The following is a 26,670-nucleotide window of genomic DNA, read 5'->3' as shown; positions in this document are numbered from 1 at the left end:
GCAGAATCAATCAAAATACAATAAAACAGATAACATTACATTTAAAACTGTCAATATGCATCCCCTTTCTCCTTTTTAGTGGCCTTGTTTCTATTTGAGTTTGATACCGCTGATACAGAATAGTTACATTTAGCTTTATGTTTATAGATGGTCTAAGAATTCTGTGATTCTTGGCACTCTCTGCCTTCTTCCTCTGCCATGCCGCCATCATTAGAAAGACAGAAAGGAGCCTCACAAGACTGAGGGTCAGTTCATATTTTTATTTCATGGAAGTGCCATAGATAGCAATGAGCTGGGCTTTTACTGTATATGAAGAGGAAATTGGCCTGGACCACTGTTGGCAAACTGTGGTACTTGTGTGAGCTCAAGCAGCTCACTGCTACAAAAGCCTGTTTTTAAAACCAATATTCTCCCAGAGGATGGAAAAGGGGGAGGGAGGGAGAGAGAAAGAGAGAGAGAGAGAGAGAGAGAGAGAGAGAGAGAGAGAGAGAGAGAGAGAGAGAGAGAGAGAGAAAGAGAGAGAGGAAAGAGAAATTCTGGGAAGAACTTGTTACTATCTTTGTGATTAAATCAACATATATGATAGAGGTTGGTAAAAATATGCTGAAAACAATGGATTAGGAGCAAGAAATAAGTGATGTAGAAGTATACAGAATTTTATTTGTGTGTGTATGTGTATGTATATATATATATACATGTATGTATATATACATTATGAATATTTTCTTTGAGTAGAGAATCAGGAGGTGCTAGATATGGTGAATGCCAAGTATTATTTCCAAACAGAAAAAGAAACTGTATGTCAACCAGCATGAAATAACTTGCTACCATTGTTTAAGTTATTCCTGAAACAGCTATCTATATTTAGTTAGAATACTCATTGTTAGAAGAAAGATTAAAATTAATACAATGCCAGAAGAAAGAATGAAAATCAAAAAAAAAGATGACATGCAAAATTACTTCAAACATACTTATATAAGTCATTGACACCAAAAATTGAGAAATAGTTTGGGAAAGGACATTGACACAGGTTTAACAATTTCATACAGAATTTGGTTGATGAAAATCATTTGTTATAACAAGGAGACCAAAAGAACCTAGAAAATGCCTCAGTAAATACAATCTTCTTAATAAAAGTGGAGTGATATGGCAGGCAAGGGTTGAGCTCATTTAGTATAAGAGCTGTCTGAAAAGTTCGAGTGCCATTTTAAGACATTAAACCATACTAAGAATTTTGGGACACTCTGTGTTAACATATTTTTAAGATTCTGTGAAGATCGTTGCAAAATTATGAGCACTATTGGCGCCTGATTCAATGAGAAGCAGTGAAAGAAAAAAAAGTTTTATAAAAGAAATCCACCGGGGGAGAGAGGGACCCACTAAGCCAAGTGATCTCAATGGCATTGAAGAGCAAAACTGGATGGAGAGCAGCAAAGAGGAGAAAGATAGAAAGAACCTACAAATATTTTTTTTTATGACAAACTCTTTTCATCATCAAGAGTGATGGAGCCACCACCTCTGGACTCTGATGTTTCAGCCTTTCCTGGTAGCAGAGATGTAGATGGCACTGAAGAAAGAAACAAAAATGGGAAAAGCAGCTCAATTTGATCAAGTACCCCAAAAGCCATCCTTTGCTTTAGGCAGCAGAGTTTTGGAGTGATTAAAGGATCAGTTCCCAAGGACAGGATACCTAAAGTGTGGGGAAAATATGTCATTATTACCCTGCCCCCAAAGTGATGGAGAATATAAATTTATAAATATAAATATAAATTACCAGCCCACATGTCTACTTTCCCATCTATATAAAATTTTTTACACCTTCATTAAACATATCCTTGATAATGATATCAGAACAAAATAGATAGATTATTGCAAATTGTCTGCCATAGAGCGTAGCTTCACTGTCACATAATTGTGTAGAGAATACAAGAAAAGTGCAGTGAATACAAAAACCTGCTGCCCTTATTGTTTTGTAATTATTTAAAAAATTAATTGTTAGAGTAAAATGCTACCTTAAAGCTCTTTCCCAAGATGTGCCAGCTAGGTTACACAATGGTTAGAATGCTGGATTTGAAGTTAGGAAGATCTGCATTCAAATCCTGCCCCAGATACTCCTAGTTCTATGATCCTGGGCGAGTCATTTAACCTCCCTGTGCCTCCCCATCTGTTATAAGGGAAAGTTAGACTTAATGGCTTCTAAGGTCCCTTCCATCTCTAAATGTTTTGGTTCTGTCTTCCATGAAGAGAGTCTGTTATATTTTACAATTCAGAACTATGCCAGCATATTTATAGCAGCTGCAGTCACTGTGGATATCGCATTGGCGCTACACATGATTCCTCTCATATGTTCTAATTCTTTTATGCAACATGACTAATGTGAAAATATGTTTAATAAGAATGTATATGTAGAGCCTATATCAGATTGCAGGAGGGGGGTAGGGGATAGACGTGGAGAAAATTTTAAACTTATGGAAGTGAATGTTGTAAACTAAAAATAGATTTGTAAAATTGTTAAAAAAAAAAAAAAGCTCTGCCACATAGGCTATCACTAATAAATGTTGGTTACAGAAAAAAAAAATCAGTCTGGCAAGGGAAGACCCTCAGTGTTTCTACTCAGAACAGAAACAATTAAGATGGCACAGTAGATAGAGCAGTGCACATTAAGTCAGAAAACTTGAGTTCAAATCCAACCTTGGACACTTACTGATTTGTGACCCTGGACAAGTCACTTAACCACTCTGCCTCAGTTCCCTCAACTGTAAAATGGTGATAACAATCTCTATTGGATTTTATATTTTTAGGTTCCATTCGTCCTCCCTCTAACTGCCAAAATCTTCTTGGATCTCAACTCCATCAATCCAATATATTAGCTATTGCTTGCAACTTTGTGTCTTATAATAATAATAATAATAACAATAATGATAGCTAGCATTTATGTAATCCTTACTATGTGCTAAGCACTTTATAAATATTATTTCATTTAATCTTTACAACAATCCTTGGAAGTAGGTCCTATTATTATTTTCATTTTACAGTTGAGGAAATTGAGGCAAATAAGGTCAAATGACTTGCCCAGGGTCACACAGCTAGTCAGTGTCTTAGGGGCAGTTTGAACTCAGGTCTTCCTGGTTCCAGTTCCAGTAGTCTATCCAGTGCACCACCTAGCTGCCGTTGTATAATCATTTGTAGAGTTCATGAATATGCCATCCATGCCTTTATCTAAATCATTGATAAAGTTGTTAAATAGCTTAGGGCCGAGCACCAATCCCTGGCACACTTCATTGGACAGCTACCTTTCACATTGATGATGAATTGTTAACGAATGCTTCTTGAGTTGAGATAGCCAACTAATTTTTTATTATATTATAGTCTGTCCCACATCTCTCCATCTTCTTAACAAGATTAAGATGAGAGACTTTATCCCATGTTTCACAACAGTCATGCTAGACTATTGCTATAGCATTCTTTCGATATACGAGTTTTAGTAATCCTGTCAAATAAGGAAATGAGGTTAGTCTGGCGTGACCTATTCTTGTTGAAATCATGTTAGCTTTTTGTAATCACTGCTTCATTTTCTAAATGTTTGCTATCGTTTTAATGATCTGTTCTTTATTTTAAAAAATTTCCCAGTAATTAAAATTAAACTTTCTGGCTCCAAGTTTGTAGACTTTATTCTGTTCCCTTTTGGGGACAATAGCTGCCCTTTTTTAATCTTGAGGTAGTCTCCCCATGTGGATGTGACTCCCTGATTACTTACAGAGGATGTACCATCAGTTGTGGCCTGGTAGTTTCTCTGTTAGGAAGCTCAGGCCCTCAGACCACTGGCTTCTTACAGATCCCCCCAGTGCTCAGTCAGTTACCTCTCTGCTCTTTTCTGTTCTTCTTCCCATAATGTTACTCCCCCTACAGTCTTTTGCTTCTGTTCCATGATCTCCAGGGGTTGAAGTGAATTTATTTGAATTAAGTCACTGTATTCTCTTCTCTGTCATCACCCTGGGCCTAGGTTTTAATTTTCCTCTTATTCCCTTATTATCATCTTCCTAAATTATAAATTACTTTAAACAGGGACCTTGTCTTGATATTTCTTCTCCCACCCTGCAGTAGCTGTGGATACATAGGAGGTAATAGTAAGTTTTTGATGGATTATTAACAAAACTAGAGAATTCTTTATTTCTTGTTATTCCAACTGCAGAGAAATGTCTTCCTTAATTTGCTCTTGTAAAGAAACTAAATATGAAGAATACTATTTGAGTTGCTTTCAAAATTTTATAACTTTGAAATAAATACCGGTATAGAGTTAACAATAATAACCATTTCAATGAGTAAGAAGAAATAGTTTCATTTAATTTTCCATATATTTATTTATTTCAGACAACATATATATATATGTGTGTGCAGATATATATATATATATATATATATATATATATATATATATATATATATATATATCTTCTCAGCTCCGGGCAATTATAAAAGAAAGGCAAAACTCTAGGCAGCCAGCCTCAGTTTGGCCCCAACATCTGTCTGCCATCGGCAACAGTATCAAGAGGGTCAGGGCTTCAAGATTGTTCCACACATCAAACGAAATCAGATCATAGCCATGATGAAATATCAGACCCGTACAGCCACAAATCAAATAGTACAAACAATTCCTGTCTTATATCATCATCCAAGAGAAGCAGACCTGTCAGTGTTCCATGGGGTCAGCTGAGGTAATCAAAGCTGTCCTTGTCTTGCTTTTAACTACAGTGGTTGAAGTTCTTTTCTGTTTGAGAATTTGTAATCATTCAATTGACTACTTAGAATATAAAGATACAGCTCATCTGCAATTTGTAGCCTGTAAAATATCCAAATGATAGGTTAGTAATGACTTTTTTTCTAAAAAAATGCATGTAATAGATGTCAATGAGGAGGTTTTAGAAGTTTTAAAAGTTCATTTAAAGCATGAAGACAATTGTACCACAGATAGTGATCTTGTGCACTTGGCTTTTAAAGCTAGTAGAATTGAAAATTTGCATGTGAAGTTTTTTTTAATATAGTCAATATTTTGACATTTTAATTGAAATGAACTCATTGCAAAATCATCATTGTCTATGGCATATGATTTCACACAGATGATGATCACTGACTTACATCAGAATTCATGAAAAGAACTTTTCATAAATAAGAAACTTTGTTAGCAAAAGAAGAAATAAAGAAATTGATCTTAATAATAATAACAGCTCCATTATGTTCAGGATTTTTGAATATTTAAGTGTGTTCCAATTTTAATGTATTTGAAGCTTTGGTTCTAAAATGGTAGCATAATAAAGGAATGATTAGTTTTACAGTTATACTTTGGATTGTAATATTTTTGTTTCAGGGAGAAAAATATTTGTCTTAATTAGCTGTTAAAAGTTTGGTATCTTGGTCTGGGTTGGTTTTTTTTTTAGAATATAGTTTTTTCTCAGAAAGTAGCAAAATTGATTTATCTAAGGTTAAAATGCTTAAAAAGTATTATCCCAATGCAATCTTTACTCCCTCCATCTTAAAACGGTTTAACATGAAAACAGTATAGATAGCTATAGTATAAGCAATTTAGTTATAATCCATTTGATTTATGGTCAGATTTTTGTTTCTGTTTGTTTAAAAATGTTTAAACTTGCCATTAAATAATTATAAATCATAAGAATGAAAAAGTTTTTTTAAAAAACTTAGGACTATGGATATATATATATATGTATTAGATTTTTAGTGTATATTATGTAATATGTTGCCTATTATATGCAAGTTACATATCTTAAAACAATAGCTATATACAACTTGACAGTTTTCTGACAAGCTTATTCATAGAAAAACAGCAAACACCAGCTAAATTATACTGCTAACAGTCTTTTAGTCTTGTTTTCTATAAAAATAAAGATAGTAGGCATGAAATTTTAAAATTTCTTTTCATTAACATGGACCTTTACATACTTTTCTTTTGAGGTATGAACTTCTTGTTTCCAAAATTACAATTGGCCCAGAATACATCTAAAATGCCCCAAAGAATTAAATATCCACCATGAGCGATTAGAGTAACAGTTTACAAAAATGGATCTTGGAGTAGCTTTGCCAAAGTTGTGGTACCTACTATTATCCTGGCATTTGCTCTTCCAAAATTCTTTGTGCTTTATTCTCTCCACACAAACAGTCTATGATATCCAAGAAGTGAAAACAATTACATTTACTATAGTAAAATTATTTCATTTAACATCTGTATATATGTGGCTATGCATAGAGATACTTTTCATTAGATGTTCTCTCCTTTTTCTCAGCTTAAGTAACCCATTTAATTTAAAATATATATTTTAATATCTTATAGATACTATGATATGAAATATATAAAATGTTTTAGTAATAAAATCAGATGATCATTTAAAAAATTCTCTTGATGCTGTGATTCACCCATTACTGTCCCACTTGCAGATAACCACACTAGAAAATAGCTGTGCATTTTGGACAAAGATCATTGTTTCAGTTATTTAATGTTAATTTCTTAACCTAAGACTTGGCTTCTTTTCTAGGCCTTGAGATGTTTGTCTGTTAGAGATGGCTCTATGTCCTATACCCTAATCATGTTTTCTTACCTCTGGTTCTCTTTTTAGCTGCTGGAGGAGAGCACTCCAAAGCTCTAACGGAACATGGCTGCTGATGAACATTCTTGGCAGACAGTGCGGAGGCACACTAGAACCTGCAGACAGACCCCACCATGTCGACGTTTCTGTTTCAACTGGAGAACCTTTTTTAGATCCAGTCAAAAAAAAATTAAAGGTAAAAACAACCCAGAAACCCAGCAAATCGCTTAAGGGGTGCAATTAAAAATGATTTTCATCCTGTCTTTTTTGCATGGTTTAACAAAACTAATGTTTACTCATTTACAGCTCAGTAAGAGGATAATGTGCTTAATGAAAGAAAAATCTACTGACAGCCACGTTTATTGCCCTTCATTAGCATTGGTGCTTAATTTAATATAGATCTGAATAGACATTAGGGAGCCTGCAGGAGGTTAAATGGTGAAAATATAATAAATTAAATCAGAGATTATTGAATTTACTGTTTAGTTTCAGTGACACCCAACAGACACAATTCATTAGACTTATTCTTTAGGGAAAAAAAAAGAATAGTTCAAAGTTTCAAGTTTCATTTATTCATTTATGCAGTCAACCTTTGTTCAAAAAATATTAACATAATTATGAGATGTAGCCCGGGACACTCCTACAATTGATATGTGCACATTGTTTTCCTAATGGAATATTCCCTAATGTAAATATGGAACTTGACTTTACTTTTGACCTTACGTTTTCAGTGAATCCAGTGGATAGAATTTTCTTAAAAAAGAACACTTATTCTTTCTGATATTTTGGCCTTTGGAATTAAATATGCAAATTTCTAACTGTTCAGTGAGAAAGAATCCAGCTCATGTTAAAAATAACAATAATAAAAAAATCAACCTGCATATTTAATCCCTTAAAGTATTTTGAACATTCAGTCTGCTTTCAAAGTTCTCTATAAAACAACCTGGTTTAAATGTCATAGGAACTTTCCTATCAGAATTAAGAGCATTTAACTGCTGTGCTCATCTCAAAACTTTTCAAAAGAAGAGGATTAGTTTCCCCCACTTTTGTGAAGCTAGTGAGCACAAATCAGCTCTGGATAGTAAATTATGTAAGTTCAGAAAAAATAATCTTGGAGCTCATTATAGAGGAAATGCTATGATTCCATCCTTGAATATATAACAAAAAATTTTCTTGAAATTAACAAAAGAAATTCCAATTTGATGTTGGTGAAGAAACTTGTTGCTAAGACATGTGGCAAGAATGACTGGCGAGACGATATAGAATTATATTTGATCGTGTATTCCTCGAAGTTTAAAATATGGCTACCTTTGTTTACTCATTCTCTGAGCTATCTGCAAGTGTGAAAACACTTGGGCTTCATTTCATCATGACCTTAATTTGATTTAAATATTCATGTACTGCTTCATTAAGTTCTTAAATTACTTTGATTAATAAGGCATTCTTGCCTTTTATATATGGATAGTGTGTTGGAATAGATATATTTAAAAATTGTTCATAGCTAGAGTTTTAAAGAAAATCTCCTGGACATTTTTGCTTCAAATAGCATTATTATAGACATGACTAGGCATTGGGGATAATTTTCAGTTTTATGAAATAATTTCTCTTTATTTTAATTCTTTTTGCCTTTTAAAATCATGTCCAGAACAACACCAACAAAAAAAAAACTTCTCTGCTTTGTCTGCATGTCTTTGGCTGTGTTTCACTGTGAAATGCACTGCTGTTCTTTTAGCACCAAAATGTTGGCACACATTCCTGAAAATTTCACACCATCTCTTGCTGGATCAGCAAGCTTAACCTACCAAAATCTGGTGTTGTGCAATGGTTTTTGACTGATAATCAATCTTTATGCTGCTCGACAGTTGTTGCTGGGACACAGACTAGAGCAGGTGGCAGATGTGCCTCGTCTTTGGAGAAAAGAAATAGTAGGTGAGCTTGGACACAGAAAAGCACATCACATGTCCATTAAGAAGACTTTTACGAGGATAAGTGTCATAGTTTTTTAAAAAAATCACTCCTGGTAAGTTAAACTCCTGAGGAAATCAAAATGTGGACATTTAGTGTATCTCAAAAGACTTGTCTAAATGTGTATCATCCTACTCATCAAAATCAGACTGCCTTTCTAAGCCTGGGCTGTGGACAAGTCAGTGTGCATATGCAAATTCTTTTGAAGTTTTGGGGAAAATTCTGAGCAAGGAGGCTTTTTTAGAAGTTGAAGAAATGAACATCCTGAAGTTTGCCTTCAAACAGCTGGCAAAGATTGGGTGTCTTAGCTGCACCTTTCCTGCCTGTGTATGAATCTTTAATACACAACTATCCCAAAAGACATTGCTTGAGATGGTGATACACTGATTTTTAACATTAGCCCTCTGGAGACTTTAGTATCTAATTCCTTTCAGTAAATATTTGTTGAGGCTTTATTAAGTGCCTAGAATTAGGCAGTTAGGCCAATGATACTCTGTACTGTGTGGGGATACCTCAAAGAGGTAACAATCTTGTTGAGATAAGAAGAAATGAAAATGTGAACACAAAGAATAATGAAAGATTACATGATTGTGCAGGCTGTCTGAAGGAAGCTCACTATTTCTTGTTGCATGAGAAGCAAAATTAATGGCAGTATTTATTCTAACCATTGGATTTTTGTGGGAATTATTTTTTTCATTCTTGGGATGAGAAAGGCAAAAGTGAATTAAGTAGAGAATGCTAATGAATTGCACTTAAAATCTTAATGGAGAAAATATCATATGCCCGAGGTAATTTTAATTCCTAAATTACTGCCTCCCCTTTCCTCTCCCCCCCACCCCGCCCCACCTCCCTAGGATCTTCACAGATGGCCAGGGGCTCTGAGTATGTAATCTGTTTATTGTATACCTGAAAAAAAATCTCCCTAACCAAAAGGTCTTATTAAGATCAATGTCACAGTCAAAGCTGACATAAAAGATTAGGGGTAGAAATTCAATTATAGGGCCATGGTCACATTTTTAGGATGGACTAAATAAACATTTTAGAAGTGGTCATTTCCATACAGACTTATCTCACTCCTCTTCAAATGTTTCTATGTTCCACCAATCTGAACTCTCTGGCCTCCTCTTCGTTAGCCCGATTTTACCTTTTTGTCTTCCATCATGTCCACCACCATGCTTAGAAATAGACTTCCTCCCTTTTCAACTCTACCTGTTGAAATCCCCTCCAAAGCCCAACTCTGATGTTAGCTTCTCTCAATGAAGCCTTCTCCCAAACCTCCCTCCATTAGACGGCAGAGCCTATTCTTGAAGGCAGAGCCTATTGTTTTAAATTTTTATATACATCATGTCTTCGCAGGATATTAGTTTAATTGGATTAATTCTTATTCAGAAAATAGGCCTCTTTTCTTACATTTTGATATTATATATTTTTTCTTTCCAATATTCTTGTAGTAGTGGCTTTACAGATAGCATAATTTGTTTTGCTGAAATTGTAGAGAGACACCAAGGGATTATCATTAATTAAGCACTTAGAAAGTTTTCAGGTTTATATCCCAAAGTTTAAGTCTTTATTCATATCCTCCATTTTTTTTTTTGCTTCCTCAAGAAACATGTTTACTCAGTAAAGTTCTTTAGATCAAATGCCTGAGGAAAATAGAAATCTATTCATTAATAAAATAGCTTCTATACAAAGCCTCATAAGGTATACAAAATGCTGACTTGCTCTTGACTGATTACCCCACAACAGCAAGGTGTTGTACCGGATACAGTGCTGGAATCAGTAAGGCTTGAATTCAGATATGGCCTCAGATATTTACTAACTCTGTGACCCTATGCAAGTCACTTAACTGCTGTTTGCTTCTGCTTTCTCATCTGTAAAATGGAGATATTTATAGCACCTACCTCCTAGGGTTGCTGTGTGGATCAAATGAGTGATCATTGTCAGGTGCTTAGTAGATGAATTATAAATAGTAAATGTTAGCTATTAACAAGCTTGGGAGACAGGCAGTACACGTATTGGTCCCACTCTGGATGAGAGGAAAATAAATCTAAGAAAAATAAAGTCACTCACCTGGGGTCACACATGTAGTGATATCTGAGGCAGAATTTGAAAGATGGTGGATAAAAATAATGGATTTGGAATGAAAGGACTTGGATTTAGATCTTAGCTATAACACATACCATCAGTGCTTACACTTTGGGCATATCATTTCACAGGTTTCATTGTCTTTAACATGAGCGGGTTAGATTAGAGGGCCTGACTCTTAAGGCCTGCCTGCTTTCTGCCACACTGTGGGTAGGGCTGGGAGAAATATAGGCCTAGGAGCATGAGAATTGGTTCTGGTCTTTAAAGAGATTAAAGTTTTAGGAAAAGGTCAAGGAAGAAATTGATTGGGCCTAAGATCATGCTGACAATCTTAACCTGAATTTCCACTGTATGGAACAGCAATTGTTATTAAAATACTGAGTTTTGCATTTGCATTTGTACTATTTCTTATAGCCCACTCTGCTATTTTGTATTCAAGGTTATAATTTATAGTGATTCATATCAGTCATGAGTTTTGTTAAGCAGAAGTGAAACTGAATACTATGAATAAGATTTTACATCTTTTATATAATGCATTGTGAAGATGCAGTTACAAGGGGTGGGGGGGAATCTATGAAAAGATTTCTCGATAATGTACCTGAGATCTAAATTTAAACCTAGAGATTTTCTGCTAAATGCCATGTGATCTACAAAATGAAATAATTTGCTGTGACAGCTTGTGATTGACAAGAATATGTGTGAGCACGTTTAAAATAGGGCATCTTTTCTTGCTGAAGTGTCAGTGAAATGATGGATTCTCATCATTTTAATTATTGATGATTTGGAAATGTTTCAATTCCAAGACACATTCTAAATAGCAGCCTAACACATTTGCTGGTATCTGCAACCAAAAGGAAATGTTCTGTCATTCTTTGTTTTTCAAAAAATGCATTAGTTTAATGAACCTAGATTTATTCATTTTCTTACATGTTAGCCCAGTTTGTTGATTTCAAAATGTTTTTGATTAAAGCATAAATTCAAAGTTGTGAGCTACCACTATCACCATGCATCTATTGTTAATTCTAAGGAATTTCCACAGGACTGTCTTATACCAAAAATCCTGAGACCTTCCAAAGCTGATCCGAGACTTTTTTCTGTTGAGTATTCAACTCTTCGTGACCCCATTTGGGGTTTTCTCAGCAGAGATACTGGAGTGGGTTACCATTTCCTTCTCCAGCTCATGTTACAGATGAGGAAATGGAGGCAAACAGGATGAAGTGACTTGCTCAGGGTCACGCAGCTAGTAAGTATCTGAGGCCAGATTTGAACTCAGGAAAGTGAGTCTTCCTGACTTCAGGCTCAGCATTCTATCCTCTGGGCCACCTAATCCTGGGCTTCATCACGCAAATAGATAGGGCAGTCATTACTTGATTTAGACAGCTGAAAAGAAAGTGTGAGGGCTAGCTTCCCTCACCACTGACTTTCACATGCCCACCTTGTTTGCGTGATTACAAATGTGTGGGTCTGTCTGTCTGTCTGGCCAGTCCATCTTTCACTAAGCAGCATGATTCCAAAAGCAGGGCTGTCACATAGACAGTTAGTGAATTAATATCTTGGTAGCATTTGAATATGTCCACCTTTTGATTTAAATCCTAGAAGGAAAGAAGATAGACAAATGTCCATGACATGACAGCTCTATCCTTGTTACTAGATATGTAACCCAACAAAACATTGTCATTATACAGTTGGGTTTGAATTTGAATACTGGTAATGCACAAGGTGGTGAAGGATCACGGCATGCCCTATTCCAGAAGATCCTTGTTCACACCTCTCATCATGCGGGAGAATCTGATTAACAAAATTTCACTAATTGACAGAGGTTACCCCTTCTGGTAGTATTCCTGTTTTATTAGAAATTTCTGAAAGATCAAAAAGTCATCAAGAAACAATGTGGTGCAGCAGAGTGAGCACTAGATTTAGAGTCAAAGGACCTGGGTTCAAATCCTGAACTTTAGGCAACTTTAGGGAAAACTTGTTTTACTTCCTTGGGCCTGTTTCCAAAAATGACCTCTGAAGTCATTAAATCTATATTTATAGATCTAAATCTATATTCCTATGACCCAAAGAAATTAATTAGTAATGGTAAAATTTTAGTGACAGATCTTTAAGAGGAACTTCATTACATCGGTCACTGTTGAGCAAAGAAATGTACTAGGTGTTTGGAGGGATCTGAAGGAAGCATAATAAAATATAGTTCCTTTTTTCCATTGAGCTTAGAGTTTAGCCAGAGACTTCGAATTGAAAGTGAAATAATTAGAGAACAAGTAAGTGCTATAGGCGTTCAGAGAGGGTAAAGGTCTGGTGTGTTGTAGAGGGTTTTCTTTTGTTCAGGTATCATTCAGACTAAATGGCTTCTGAGATCCCTTCCACCCTTGAGTCCCTAAGATGCTGTGAAAAGAGATGATTGGATTTGAGCTAGATCTTGGAGGATAAATCAGGATGCAAAAAGATCTTGAAAGAATACAGCACTGACCTGATTGCCAATAACATGAAATTCATTTGTAAGAAGTGTGAAATCACACTTGGGTTCAAAAAACCCAGTGTCACAGGTATGTGGTTAGGCAGGATTTGTCAGAAAGAAAACAAATGAACGAAAACAACAACAACAAAAAATACCAGGAGGTTTTAGTAAATTGTAAACTCAACATTTGTCAGAAGAGTAGTGTGGACAAAAAAACCTAATTCATGCTTGGCCTCCATTAAGAGAAACATGGCTTCCAGCTATCAGGAGATGATTCAGTGTACTCCGTATTTTGCCTTAGTCAGTTAACATCTGGAGTACTGTATTCAGTTCTGGGATGCAGAGTTTAAGCTGGAGAGGGTTCATAGGAGGGCTACCAGAATTGTGAAGGGCTCTGAGTCTATGTCCTGTGAGAATGAGCTGAAGGAATTGAAGATGTTTAGCCTGAAGAAGAGAAGACCTGGAGGGGCTTGGAGGTGGGAGGGGGAAAATGTATGAGAATTGTCTTCAGGTATTTGAAAAGCTGTCGTGTTGAAGAGTAATTAGTCTTGTTCGGTTTGGCCCCAGAGGGCAGAATAAGGAACAGTCATTGAAAGTTGCAAAGAGGCGAATATTCAGTCTTCTTGTTGAGAGATAAAAAAAACCTTCCTAACAATTTGAGCTGTCCCTAAGCAGTGGATAGAGCACTGGACCTGAACTCAGGAATCAAATCTGGCCTCAGACACTTACTGCCTGTGTCACTCTGGGCAAGTCATTAACCTTGCTCACCTCAGTTTCCTATCTGTAAAAGGGGCTGGAGAAGGAAAAGGCAAACGTCTCCAGGATCTTTGCCAAGAAAACCCCAGATGGGATCACGAAGGGTCGGATGTAGCTGAAATGACTGCACAACAACAAACAAAATAAGTTGAATGGGTTGCCTCAAGAGGTGGTGGTTCCTTTTCCTTCCCGGTCTCTGAATGGAGGCCGGATGACCACTTTTTAGGTATTTTATAGTTGAGAATCTTTTTAGTTATGAATTGAACTAGGTGATAGCTAAGGTCTCTTCCAACTCTCAGTTCTGTGCTTCTATGAGTAGAAATTACTTATCTAGCAGAGAATAAAGACTCTAATTCTCAGAACCATGGATGGGCATGGTGCATGTGGCAGGGGTGAGATAGTAAAGAAACTTGACTAACTAAAGTGGTCTAATTTGGGACTCATGTACAGGAGTAAAAGGAAATGTTTGGCTGGGTCTATTTTGGCTAGATTATGGATGGCCTGAGGTGAGGACTTGATGTTGTAAGTGGTAGGGATCTTGTGTAGATTTCTGAGCAGAGAAATGATATAATAGTCCGGTAAGATCATTACCAGGGTGGATTAGAGAGATTGGAGGCAGGAGGTTGAGAAGGATGTTGTACTAATCTTGGCATGTTGTACTAATCTAGGGGTTTACAGGTAAGATGATGGCAGCGGGAGGCAGAACAAGTTTCATAGCAAGAAATGACAATGGTTCCACAGATGTATCTTTGGAAAGATTACAAATTTGTGTTTGGGCATGTTGATTTATTGAGTGTAAAGTGACAGCGGAACATTTAAGTGAATATGTCTGATTGGCATTTGGGAGTGAACAGGAGGCCAAAGTGTTGGTGAGACACAGTGGTTGAAAACAGATATTTGGGAGGTGACACCATAGAGGTGATCGCTGAAGTCATAGAAATGGATGCATTCATCAAGACAAGACAGTTAGCTGAAGAGAAAGCCTTTGAGGGGCAGAATAATATAAAGGAATCGGCATTAGAAATAGAGAAGGAATAATGAGACAGCTTCATGTCAGGTAACACTTAATGTGACAGACCAGCTAATCTCTAAGATGGCCATTAGGACTTCCAGCTCAAAAATCTGTCAGGCATACAGTAAGATATGGAAAACCAACTAATCATTCAATCAGTCAATCAAAGTTTATTAAATGCCTTCTTTCAGCTGGGCAATGTGTTAAGCGATGGGAATACAAAAAAAGGCAAAAAACAGTCCCTGCCCTCAAGGAACTTAAAATCTAATGGGGGACACAACTTGGAAACAAATATGTACAAAGCAAACTATATACAGGATGAATAGGAAATAATCAACAGAGGGAAGGCATTAACATTAAGCAGGGAAGACTTCATGTAGAAGGTGGGATTTTAGTGGGGACCTAAAGGAAGTGAAGGATTTCAGTAGGCAGAGTAGAGGAGAGTGAGTTCCAGAGATCAGGGAAAGCCAGAGAAAATGAGAAATGAAATGTCTTGTTTGTGGAGCAGCCAGGAAGACATTGGATAATAGAGTGTGTGTCAGGGAGCAAGGTGTAAGAAGATTGGAAAGGGGGGAGGGGGCTAGGTTATGAAGGGCTTCAAATGCCAAATAAAATCTTTGCCCAAGAAGGCAAGAGAGAAAATTTCTGCAAGTGACTTCCCAGTAACCTCAAATCTACACCTGTCCCCCTTGCTTGAGAACCTTGCTATTCATTTTTGAAATATTATAGTTATTTTTTTCCCCAGAACTCACTGTTTATTCAAAAACACTTCTAATTTTCTGCAATCACCCTCGCTATGCCTCACTAGAGCTTTCAGTTGCAATCAGTGCTTGCTGCAATAGACACTTATTCTCCTCTCCTCTCGTAGCCTTACTTCACACCTCCATGGTTTTGTTGGGTGAAATCCCTAATTGGGCTCAGAACCTGGTTTATTTAAAATGACCCTTTTAGGTGCTTTCGTGTAGAGGTGGTGTATACAAATCTTTTCATGTCCTAGGGCTAGTCTTAACTTTTAAACCGAAGGAGTAGCATGACTGCCATAAGTTATTTAAAAAGAGTTCATAGAAAAGTTCAGGGAAAGGGTGACAACACTTTGATTGACACAAAAGATAGGATGTTTGTAATTTTAATCAAATTTAAATTGAAGACATACTTCAAATAATATGTCAAGCTAATGTTATTGAGTTTAAAATCTAATGACAACCACTGTCATTATTAGTTAAATATAGCCATTGTGCCTGTGGCAATAAAGGATGACACTTAAGAACATGCAGAAACAAAGAGCTCAAGCATTTAAAGAAAAGGGAGTAACTAGAAACTCCATTGAACACAGGAATGTGACCTGGATCTAATCTATTTACTAAACACAGAAGCAATTGTATTGGGGGCAGATGACATAATTGAATATAACATTATGTTTTCTTACTGTCAGAACATTTATATTTTAAAAACTCATCATGCTCCAAAGAAATGATGTGCTCTTTCATAGTTAATGCCATTATCTATAACTATCTGACAGTCATAACAACATTAATGTGTTTTCAATGCATTACCCAATTGTGAGAGAATAAACTTGAAAAAAGGCAATATGATTTTTATAATTTCATTGATTTGACGTCTTAATCCTTGCCCTTTCCATAGTGACAGGATACATTAAAAATGGTAAATCACAGGTGTGTGATTTATATAGTTTTATAACAGGGAAAAACCAGCTCTTCAGGTATAGATAGGCAAAGTATATTTTTAAATATAGACAGAACATATATAAAGAAACTCTGGGTGTAGCTACCATCCTCTATCTCTCTTCTTTCAGCCTATCTCCTTCAAAAAGCTATTTATACTTATCCCTTTCTTCTCATTAAAAAAAAAGAAAAACAGCCTGCAATCTGACTTCTAACTTCATCATAAATTGAAATTGCTCTCTCCAAAGTTAGCAGTTAATTTACAAATCTCATGGTCTTTTCTCCATTTTCATTCCTCTTGACCTCTCTGCAGAATTTTACACTGCTGCCCATTTTCTCGTCTTGGGCATGGTTTCTTCTCTGGATTGTTATGTGTTTTTTTTTAAAATGACACTATCCTTCCCTATCTGACCCCTCCTTCTCATTGCCCCTTTATGGTTCTTCATCCATGTCATGTCCATGAACAATAAAGTGAACGTCAAGGCTCTGTTCATGGCCCTCTTCCCTTTTCCCTCTGTAACCCTTATCTCAAAGTTCCATTTGCCTGGGACTCTCCTTATTGCTGGGGATTGATTACTCAATGCTCTACACCTGGAGAGCAATGGAATTGGTAAGAGCTTGAGAGAAGACAGATCCTGATATTCTGGCTTCCTGCTTTAAGAGAGAAGACATGTAATTCTAGACTCCTTTGGGGGCCCTAAAGTAAGAGAAAGACTGGTAAGAATGTAGAGGAATCAGCACCTTGATCATGTTCCTATACCCAGCTTACTACAAGAGATTTCAGGGAATTTCTCCCTTAGAGGGGGAAGTTCGAAGACTTTTTCTTTGTTGAGCTGAGTTACATTTCCCAAAGGGAGGCTTTGTTTACTTTGTGTATTGTCTGATATAAATTCTCATGTGTATACTTTAGATTTCTTTTTTGCTATGGACTTGGATAAATTGGTTTATTTTGCTGTTCATTGTGGGTATTTATTGTAGAACTGGCAATTGGTGGGAGGGAAATGAAGCCTTGGATATATAGCTTTGGACCCTCTTTCACCATTAAAGGACAGTGATTAGGAGCTTAAATTGAACCAAAAACTTAATTTCCCTAGACTTACAATATTTAAAGAGATAGCATTGTAGTCTGGTACCCCTTCTTTCTGAGGAGACCAGAATGGCCAGCCTCTGGCCCCAACTTCCTGCTTCCATTCCTGTCAAGAACTGAAGTCTCCCTTGGGAGAGAGGTAGAGGGAAGAGAATCTAGAGATGTCTATTCTTTCCTTCCTGTAAGCCACATCTAGACAAATCTGTTTGGACATGTATAACCCACATGGGCAAAATAACACACACTACACCACACCATACATGAACCCCTTATGTTTCTATATTCTCTCACTCGGTGACTTATTCATTCCCATGAGTTAAGTTATCATCTCTTTGTGGATGAATTCCAGATCTATAAATTTGGCCATATTCTCTCTCTCCTGAACTTCAGTTCTACATTGAAAAACTCAGTGTGTCCAAAGCAAAACTCATCATCTTTCTTGCAGAGGTACCCCCATAGCTCTGAATTGCCCTCTTCCTTTGGATGATTTTTATCTAGATTTGTAGCCTGAAGTCATACTTGACTTCTCACTTCATCACACTACATATCAAATCAATTGCTAATTCTTGTAATTTCTGGCTTCACAATATTTCCTTCAGTCACACAGCCATCACCCTCACTCAAGCCCTCATTATTTCTTACCTAAAGCATTGTGGTAGCCTCCTCTTTGGCTTTCCTGCCTTGGTCTCCTCCTACTCCAATCCATCCTCCACTTAACTGCTACAGAGAGTTCGCTAAGGTGCAGATGTGACCATGTCAACCTCTACTCAATACACCCCAGTGGCTGCCCCAATGCCTCTTTGTCACTTAAAGCTCTCCACAATCTTCCTTCCTCTCTAGTCTTTTCATGCATTATTGGCCTTCATGAAATCTCTGATCCAGCCATCCTACACTCTTTGCTGTGTGCCATGGCTTTGTACTCTCTATTCTTCCACTTTCTGCCTTTTGGAATCTCTGGTTTCCTTCAAGCACCAGTTCAAGTGCCTGGTCCCTGTAGCTAGTAGTGCCTTCCCATCCAAAGTGACCTTTTGTCTACTTTGTTGTTGTTCAGTTGTTTCAGTTATGTTTGACTCTTCATAATGCCATTTTGGATTTTCTTGGCAAAGATCTTGGAGTGGTTTGCCATTTCCTTCTCCAGCTCATTACATAGATGAGGAACCTTAGGCAAACAGGGTAAAGTGACTTGCCCAGAGTCCCACAACTAGTAAGTGTCTGAGGTCAGATTTGAACTCAGGAGCATCAGTCTTCCTGATTCCAAGCCCAGTGTGCTATCTGCTGCCCCACCTAGCTGTCCACTTTCTATGTGTCTTCTATCTGTCTATCTATCTATCTATCTATCTATCTATCTATCTATCTATCTATCTACATACATATACATATAATGAACACCTTGTTTTTCCCCTTGGAATATAGTAAGCTCTCTGAAAGCAGAGACCATTTTGCTTAAGTCTTTCTATCCTTGGCACCTAACACAACACCTGCCATATAGTAAGCGCTTAGCATGCTCCAATGTAATGCATTTACTACATAGTATGGCTGATGGATGGATGAATGTGCATCTTTACTACCACAGGACTGGGCCGAGTAGGTTGCTTGAGACTTTGGTCTTTATCATCTGGCTTTAAGCAAATTCTGCCTAGACTCCAGCTCCCAGACTCTAGTGATTCACTCTCCTGACCTTTAGATGCTGTTAAGGTCATAGCAATTCCCAGTCTTCTTCACCTAAAACAGGAGAGAACAAACTCAAAGAGAGAAATGAGAAGCTCATAGTCACAGGCTGCCAGTCTCAGAAGGGGGAGCCTGAGACCCTTATGTCATTGTTTCTTTCACCTGAACTGCAGCTGGACAGGAAGTTGACCAGGGGACTGGCCCTGGCTGACTGGCACCTTTCCAGCTATCATCCAATCACAGATATCTCTTCACCACATAGTTATCAGGCTGGAAACAATTACAGACTATCTGGTCCACACTGAAAAGCTGGAAGCTTCCATTGTGCATAATTATGACTTTCTGGAAGCAGGTTTCCCAGCTTTTTCCCCATGGGGGATGGCATAAGCACTTCCTTTTCCCCCTTCATCTGACATAAAGATAGAGGCTTTATTGAGCAAATTCAGCCACAAGGATGGAGATCATTGCAGTCATCATGAAGGGAACTCTCAGAATTTCCCTACCCTCTTGAGAACATTTTTATCAACATCTCTCATTCTTACATTGCCCTCATTTGCAAACATATCACTCCTTATTCTCCTACCTAGACAGCAATCCCTTGTAGCAAATAATAAAACAGGAAAAGAAAGGGAAAAGCAATTTAGTAAAAACAATCCAACACATTCAGATAGTAAATGCAAGGTTCCTTGCCAATTGCCCCACACCTCTGCGAAGAAAGGAGAGAGATACGTTTTCTCTTCTCCTGGACCAAGCTTGCTCGTTGTAATTGCATGTGCTTCAGATTGGTTTTTTATTGTTCTTTACATCGTTGTCACTGTGGCTATTCTTTTACTCCTTCCATTTACTTTGCTTTGCATCAGCTCATATAAATGTTCCCATGAATTTGCTTTCTTCATATTTATAATTCTTTATGATGCAGTCATATTCCATTTCATGTGGTATGGTTTGTTCAGCCATTCTTCAATCAAAGGGAATCTAGTCTAGAGGCTACATATTGTGATGAAAAGAGTGCTTGATTTGGAGTCAGAGGACCTGGGTTTGAATCTTGCTCTGCTACTCGCTGTGTCACCATGGGTAAGTCACTTACCTTTTTGAAGCTCATCTGTTAAATGAGGGAGTTGGACTAGATGGTACCTGAGGTCCCCTCTAGTTCTAAATATGTGATTCAAGTCTTTGCAAATATTCCTAATGATATCGTATGTGTGTGCACTCATGTGCACATATGTGCGTATTTATATTGTTTTAGTGTTTAAAAAGCATTTTGAATGTGTTCTCTCATTTGGTCCTCACAACAGTCCTCTGAGTTAGATGTTATTATTTTCCCTCATTTTATACATGAAGAAACTGGGGCTGATAGAGGGTAAGTGACTTCCCCAAATTTCATTAGCTTAGTGTCCAAGATATATAGCATTTGAACCCAGGATTTTCAATACAATATCTACTGTGCCACCTAATTGCATAAAAATGCTGCTTTAAGTAATTTGTCACACATCAGATTTGAATCTTTGACCTTCTTAGAGTAAATGCCTAGTAGGGGAGTCTCTTGGTTAAGAGATACGGATATTTTATTCTCTTTTTTTTTTTAGCATAATTCCAACTTACTTGATAGAACGGTTGGACAAATTCGTAACTCTACAATGGTATAGTGCATGCCAGGCTCCCTTTCAATAAGATTTATGTGTGAGAATCATAGATGGACACCTGGATTGCTTGGGACAGAGTATCACACCAGAAGACAGGTGTCCCTATCATCTGTGTGGATGGTGGACCAAAGAGAACAATGGGCAGTGGATAGACCACATGCAAGCAGCCTTACTAGTAGGATTAGTTAGCACAAAATCTCTTCCCCTAAATTCATGTGTAGATTCGGGCATATCAGAAGTCTGGATGGAGGCCAGAGTAAGCCACAGAGTAATTAATTTGCAGAGTCACTAATGGTTATACAAACATTTATCTGTCAAGAGAAAATGGCCAGGAGGGAGGGGGTGTATACTGTACACATAAGAGACACTTAATAAATGTTTGTTGACTTGACTTGACTCAATTGACCCTGTTGAGTAGGTTGGAACCCCCAGATGGTAAGGCTTTGGGGTACAGTAATCAAGTACCGTAGAGCTTTGAGACTTTCTCCTGCAGTAGCAAGGGCTACTTCAGGGACAGCTCACAGGAACTTAGCAAAGAGCTCTGCAGCTAGAGAACAGAAGATTGGGCAGGGAAATTGTGTGGGCAGGGAATAGGGGTATTCCCAAAAACAGCCTTACTTAGCTACTATACATTTTAAAAATTTAAAATGTAAGGGAATTCTGGGGCTCATACAGGAAGAATCGTGGTTTCCAAAGTTCAGGAACATTAAGAGAAATAGTTCTGACTTTGGATTAGAAAATGGAGTCATTTGAAAAGTGAACTAGCTAGAATGTCACAGAAGGACCATGCACCTAAGGATTGGGATATAGAAGAGTCCATTTATCCTAAAAGTAAAATTGTAAATGACCATCGGCACTGCTGCCATCAGATAGCGACTGCTTGTCCTTTTGGGCAAACGTTCTCTTTTGATCCTGGCAAGTGAGAGAGCCCTGGGAGGGGGTATTTGTATTTTTCTTGGAGATCTCTCTCCCACCTTCAATCAGTGGTAAAGCCTAATATTGATAATAACCTTTTGCAAAGTGAACAGCCTGTAGCCAAAGCAGTAAAACTATAGGTCTTTCACGTTTCAAAACACCTCAATCTTAATAAAATGTAGGATGTGAGTTTTAAAATACCTACAAGACAATGTGGTGCTCTTCTGGAGTCTCCACCTTTCAAAAGGAATTAACATGGTTTGATCTACATACTTTTCATTCTTTCTCCTTCTTAGATAGCTTTGCATACCTAATCTATGATATCAGTATACTTTTGTTGATGGGTGAAGAGGGGAGATTGACTGACACTGGAAAAGGAAGATTTGCCTATAAAGACTATTTTTTGTCTTTGTCACTTTCTAGCCTTTAAGAGATAGTCATTGAGAGCTAGAATGAACCTTGGAGATCATTTTGTCCAAGCTTCCTCATTTTTCAGATAAGGAAACAGATCCAGAAATGGGAAATCCTTTATCAAAGCACTTGTGGCATAAAGAGGTATCATAGTTTTGTAGACCTCCCCATCCAGAAACCTAAGAAATTTATTTTAAAATACCTAGAAAGTAAACACAACATGCACCCACACTAATATGGGGGCACACACACACACACACACACACAAATGTTTCTAATACTGCTTCTATGTGACCACACACATTTCAAGGTAAATATTACTTGATATAACAAAGATAATAACAATAACGGTACTTTTGATATGTTGCTTCATTTGATCTTTGCCACAACTGTCCAAGGAAGGTGCAATTATTATCATCCCCATTTTACAGGTAAGAAAACTGATGTCCGGAAAGGTTACATGATTTGCCCAGGGTCATGCTGCTAGTAAATGTCTGAGGTAAGGATTTAAATTCCAGTATTCCTGACTTTTGGAGAAGGAGATGGCAAACCACTCCAGTATCTTTGCCCAGAAAACCCAAATGGGCTCATGGGGAGTAGGACAGGAATGACACAACTGAACAACAACAAATTCCTGAATTCAAATAGGAATTAAGAGAAATTTGTCTTTGCAGTTCCTAGCCCTCCCTTTACCCCTTTCCAGGATGCTGTCTTCTCCAGCTTCAGGTACTCAGTGTCCTTCAGCTCTCTGACTCTCTCTACCAACAAAAGAAAGACTCTGAGTAATTTACTCACACTATTTAAATTCCCACACTATTTAAACTTCCAAGCCCTGACTGTAATTATGTATACCCTTAAGGAAATTGAAAGTATCTCAAGAAAGTAGGGGAAAAAATTGGAAGGGGGGGCAATATTTTTGTTGCCTCTGAAATGATGACGAGTGCAAACTTGACCCTGAAGGTAAATCTGCTTTAATAATTTTGTGTTGCCAGGTAAGGGAGATGGTTTTTTTGGAGAGTTCCAAGAAGGTTGGCCTCATTGTGGCAGCTGAAGACATATAAGAGGGAGCCGCTGGGGACTAAGGACTGTGTCATTGTTCAATTAGCTTCTTCCTGCTAAAATTCCAAGACCTAGAGTCTTCTCTGCCTGATCATTACTATGCACAGCCAGTCAGCCCTCTATGCTTACTTGTTCTTAACCTCTTCTTCTGTCTCCAGTCACTGGTGGGTTTCCAGTATGCTCCCCACCGTCCCCATGACCCATGCTTTTCTCTGACCTTCTCAAAATCATATACATCTTTTAAGAGCCCAGCTCAAATATCAGTCTTTCCATGAAACCATCTCTGATTTACCCAAGTGGAAATCACCCTCCCTTCTTCTGAACTCCTCTGGCACTTTGGATCTATCTTATTCATTTCATTTTCTCTGTTTTAACTGTAATTATAGTTATGTGCATGTCTCATGTTTTCTATCAAATTGTGAACTCCTCTCGTTTATGACCTCCATAGTGCCTTTTGCCTAGAAAATTGTATATGGAAAGAAAGAATGAATGAATGTTAAAGGTAAGTAGAGATGCATTGGCTTAAAGGAAGAAATGACATATTTGTAGAAAATGGAGGACTCAAGTTGGGATTAGAGGGTGAGTAAGAGAATTAGGGAAAACCTGGGGCTGGGGTTGGGCTGATACAACCATACCTATAGATATAGATATCCAGAGATAATTATGTAAAGATCACACAGTACTAAGTAATCAAGAAATTGAGAGGAGAAACAAAAAGACTGAAAGTGTTACTGCAGTGATTGAGGTAATTAGGTCTCGCCTGAAAAGGCTTCATGAAGAACATGATTCTTCAACAAAGATCAGAAGTATTAATATGCTACAAGAAACAATTATGAGTCTCCCCAGTGTTCCAAGGAGAGAGTGACATGATTGACAGTATTCTTTATTTAAGTGATCCTCACCACTGTGGGTCAGTCATATAGAATAATTCATTCAACATGGTATTTTTCAAAACAACCACTTACTAGTGCATCTAAATTTGTGTTTTGTATATTAAATTTAAAAAAAACAGTTTTCAAGACGTTTTATCCTCTTTTCTATTATGTGCTATTTGTACATTACATAATCATGTCACTGAAATTCTCAGATGAGAAACTATTATTTTTCTCTTGCTTTTGAGCTTGATTTAGTAAGGACTCAGATACAAGTCTATTTTCAACATGTGACTCCTATGTTTCCCCCACTTTTAAATCTCCTAATGTTTTATATAGAATAAAAATACAATACTACTCATATTGACCATCAGCCTACCTACCATACCACTCTCACCTTCTGTTTAGATACTTAAAGTTTGCCATATTCCCTCTTAACTCAGTAGCTTTTTTCCAAAGCCTGTATATTTTCCAGACTTTACCTGTGACCTTCTCATTTCTACTATTGGCTGTCCTCCAGGACCCAGACTCCAGTAAGTGCAATAAGGGACAGGATAATGAAAGCGCTAATTAATCACTATTAGTAAAAGGTTAATCTCTTCCAAAAATGCAGTGTAGCTACAATTCAAATAAGGGTCAACTTAATGAAATAATTGTTGTACTGCTATATGGAAAATATAAATTCAACTTTTAGTCTCATATTTTGCTCCATAGATTAACAGAACTTATAGCTATAGTTCTCAAAGTGCCTGCAGGGAATGATTGTCTCATGTTTTCCCATAGCCACAGATGTTCCTGATTAAGCAAAGTCACTGCCTTTTTGAGTAGAGAAATATTGGTTAGATGAACTGGAACTTTTATTTGGAAGTGAGGTGGATGATTCATAAGGGTTCTTTGAGGATGTTGGTGTCCATTGAGACAATATCAAGGCACAACATTATGTAGAACCAGCCGTGGAAAAAAGAAATAATTTGAGATTAGGTGGGGAAAATTCGATATTTTTCGTTTTCCATTGTTTTTGTTTTCTTGTTTTTTCCTTTGCTACTGAAGTTTGCCTCTTAGAATGGGCTCTTTGGATCATTGAAGCCTTAAGGAACATGTGATGATTCCAGATACTGGTCCTTGTAGAATGGTTCAGAAAGAAGTTGGGAAGACTTGAACGTATATAGGCATATGCAAAATAGATACATGTTAATTTGGGGGGAATACTAGCAAATAGAGGATCAGGGAAGGCACCATGTGGAATCAAAGGTAGGTCTTGAATGGAAGCTTGAAGGAAATTAGGCATTCTAAGAGGCAGAAGTGAGGAGAGAATGCATTCTAGTCATGGGAAACAGATAGGGAAAAGGCATGGGCATGGAGGTTGGAGAGCTGTATGTGAGGATCAGTAAGACAGCCAGTTTGGCTAGACCATGGGTCAGGGCTGGAAAGTTGGTTGGAACTAGGTTGTGATGGCCTTTAAGTGCCAAAAAAGAGGAGTTTAGATTTGATCCTAGAAGTAAGAGAGAGATACTGGAGTTTATTAAGTGGGAGAGGGACATAATCTACATATACTTTTGAAGTCACTCCAGCAAGCTGAGAATGAGTTTGGTGGGAAAATATTGAGTTCTGCTTTAGACATTCACGTTTGAGATGTTTGTGGGACATCCAGTTTGAAATGTCAAATAGTCAGTTGGCTGTGTGGGACCAGGGCTCAGGAGAGAGACATGGATCCCTGGGGAACCTGGGCTTCTGATTGGTAAGCATTCATCTCACCTTTTAGTCACCCAGACCCTCCACACCACTTCCTATCCTCCTAGATGTCATGATACCTTCTAGAATTTTCCAAAGGAATGAGGTCCAGCTCCTTGGCCTGGAGTTTGCAGTCTCTGTCTCTGTCTTCTTGTTTCTGTCTCTGTCTCTCTTTCTCTTCTTAGATATTGGGACATTTGCCATTTCCTAATATTGTGGTACCTCTCTGTGATCTTTTCTATGATCATCAGAGTATCGATGGCCGTGGCTCACAATCACACCTCCTTGTTCACTCAGCACCCTAGAATGTAGTTCATCTGGGCCACTCGACTTGAATTCATTAAGGAGCCTGCTAGTTATCATTGTTTGGTCCTTTCCAGTGCGAGGGTCATTCTCCTTTGTAGAAAAGACAGAAATGCAGCAAACAGAGCAAATCTGCCTTCTCCCTGTGGTATGTGATTTTGTCCCATCTACCATAAAGTCCTTTGACTCTCCTTTTTCTCTCAATATAATTTTTAAAAAGCTGTTTTAATTGTCTTTAATTTCCTTTGCCAACCTCAGCTCAATTCTGAGCTTTAGCAATCTTGACACCGTTTTTACAAGTCTGTGCCATGTTTTTATATTCATTCTCTGATACCTGACCTTGCTTCCATCTTCTGTATTTTTCTTTTTGAAAATCTACGTTTGTTGTTGTACTCATCAATCCTTTTAGACCAATTCCATT

At 37.4% G+C, this 26,670-nt stretch overlaps 1 protein-coding gene across 1 annotated transcript in view; it reads left to right on the top strand.

The window, feature by feature from the left end:
* Positions 1–3,762: 3,762 nt before the first annotated feature.
* Positions 3,763–26,670, top strand: part of DCDC1 (doublecortin domain containing 1) — a 494,261-nt gene continuing 471,353 nt past the window's right edge. Inside the window, 6 exon segments of the mRNA XM_036765123.1 lie at positions 3,763–3,784; positions 4,496–4,715; positions 6,059–6,125; positions 6,630–6,675; positions 6,678–6,706; positions 6,709–6,787. Of these exon segments, the coding sequence (XP_036621018.1) occupies positions 3,763–3,784; positions 4,496–4,715; positions 6,059–6,125; positions 6,630–6,675; positions 6,678–6,706; positions 6,709–6,787 (463 nt within the window).

The sequence above is a fragment of the Trichosurus vulpecula genome, chromosome 6 (genome assembly GCF_011100635.1).
Source record: "Trichosurus vulpecula isolate mTriVul1 chromosome 6, mTriVul1.pri, whole genome shotgun sequence".
In the NCBI taxonomy this organism is placed as follows: domain Eukaryota; kingdom Metazoa; phylum Chordata; class Mammalia; order Diprotodontia; family Phalangeridae; genus Trichosurus; species Trichosurus vulpecula.
Note: the sequence above shows the minus strand (reverse complement) of the source record. Positions and strands in the feature narration are given on the sequence as shown.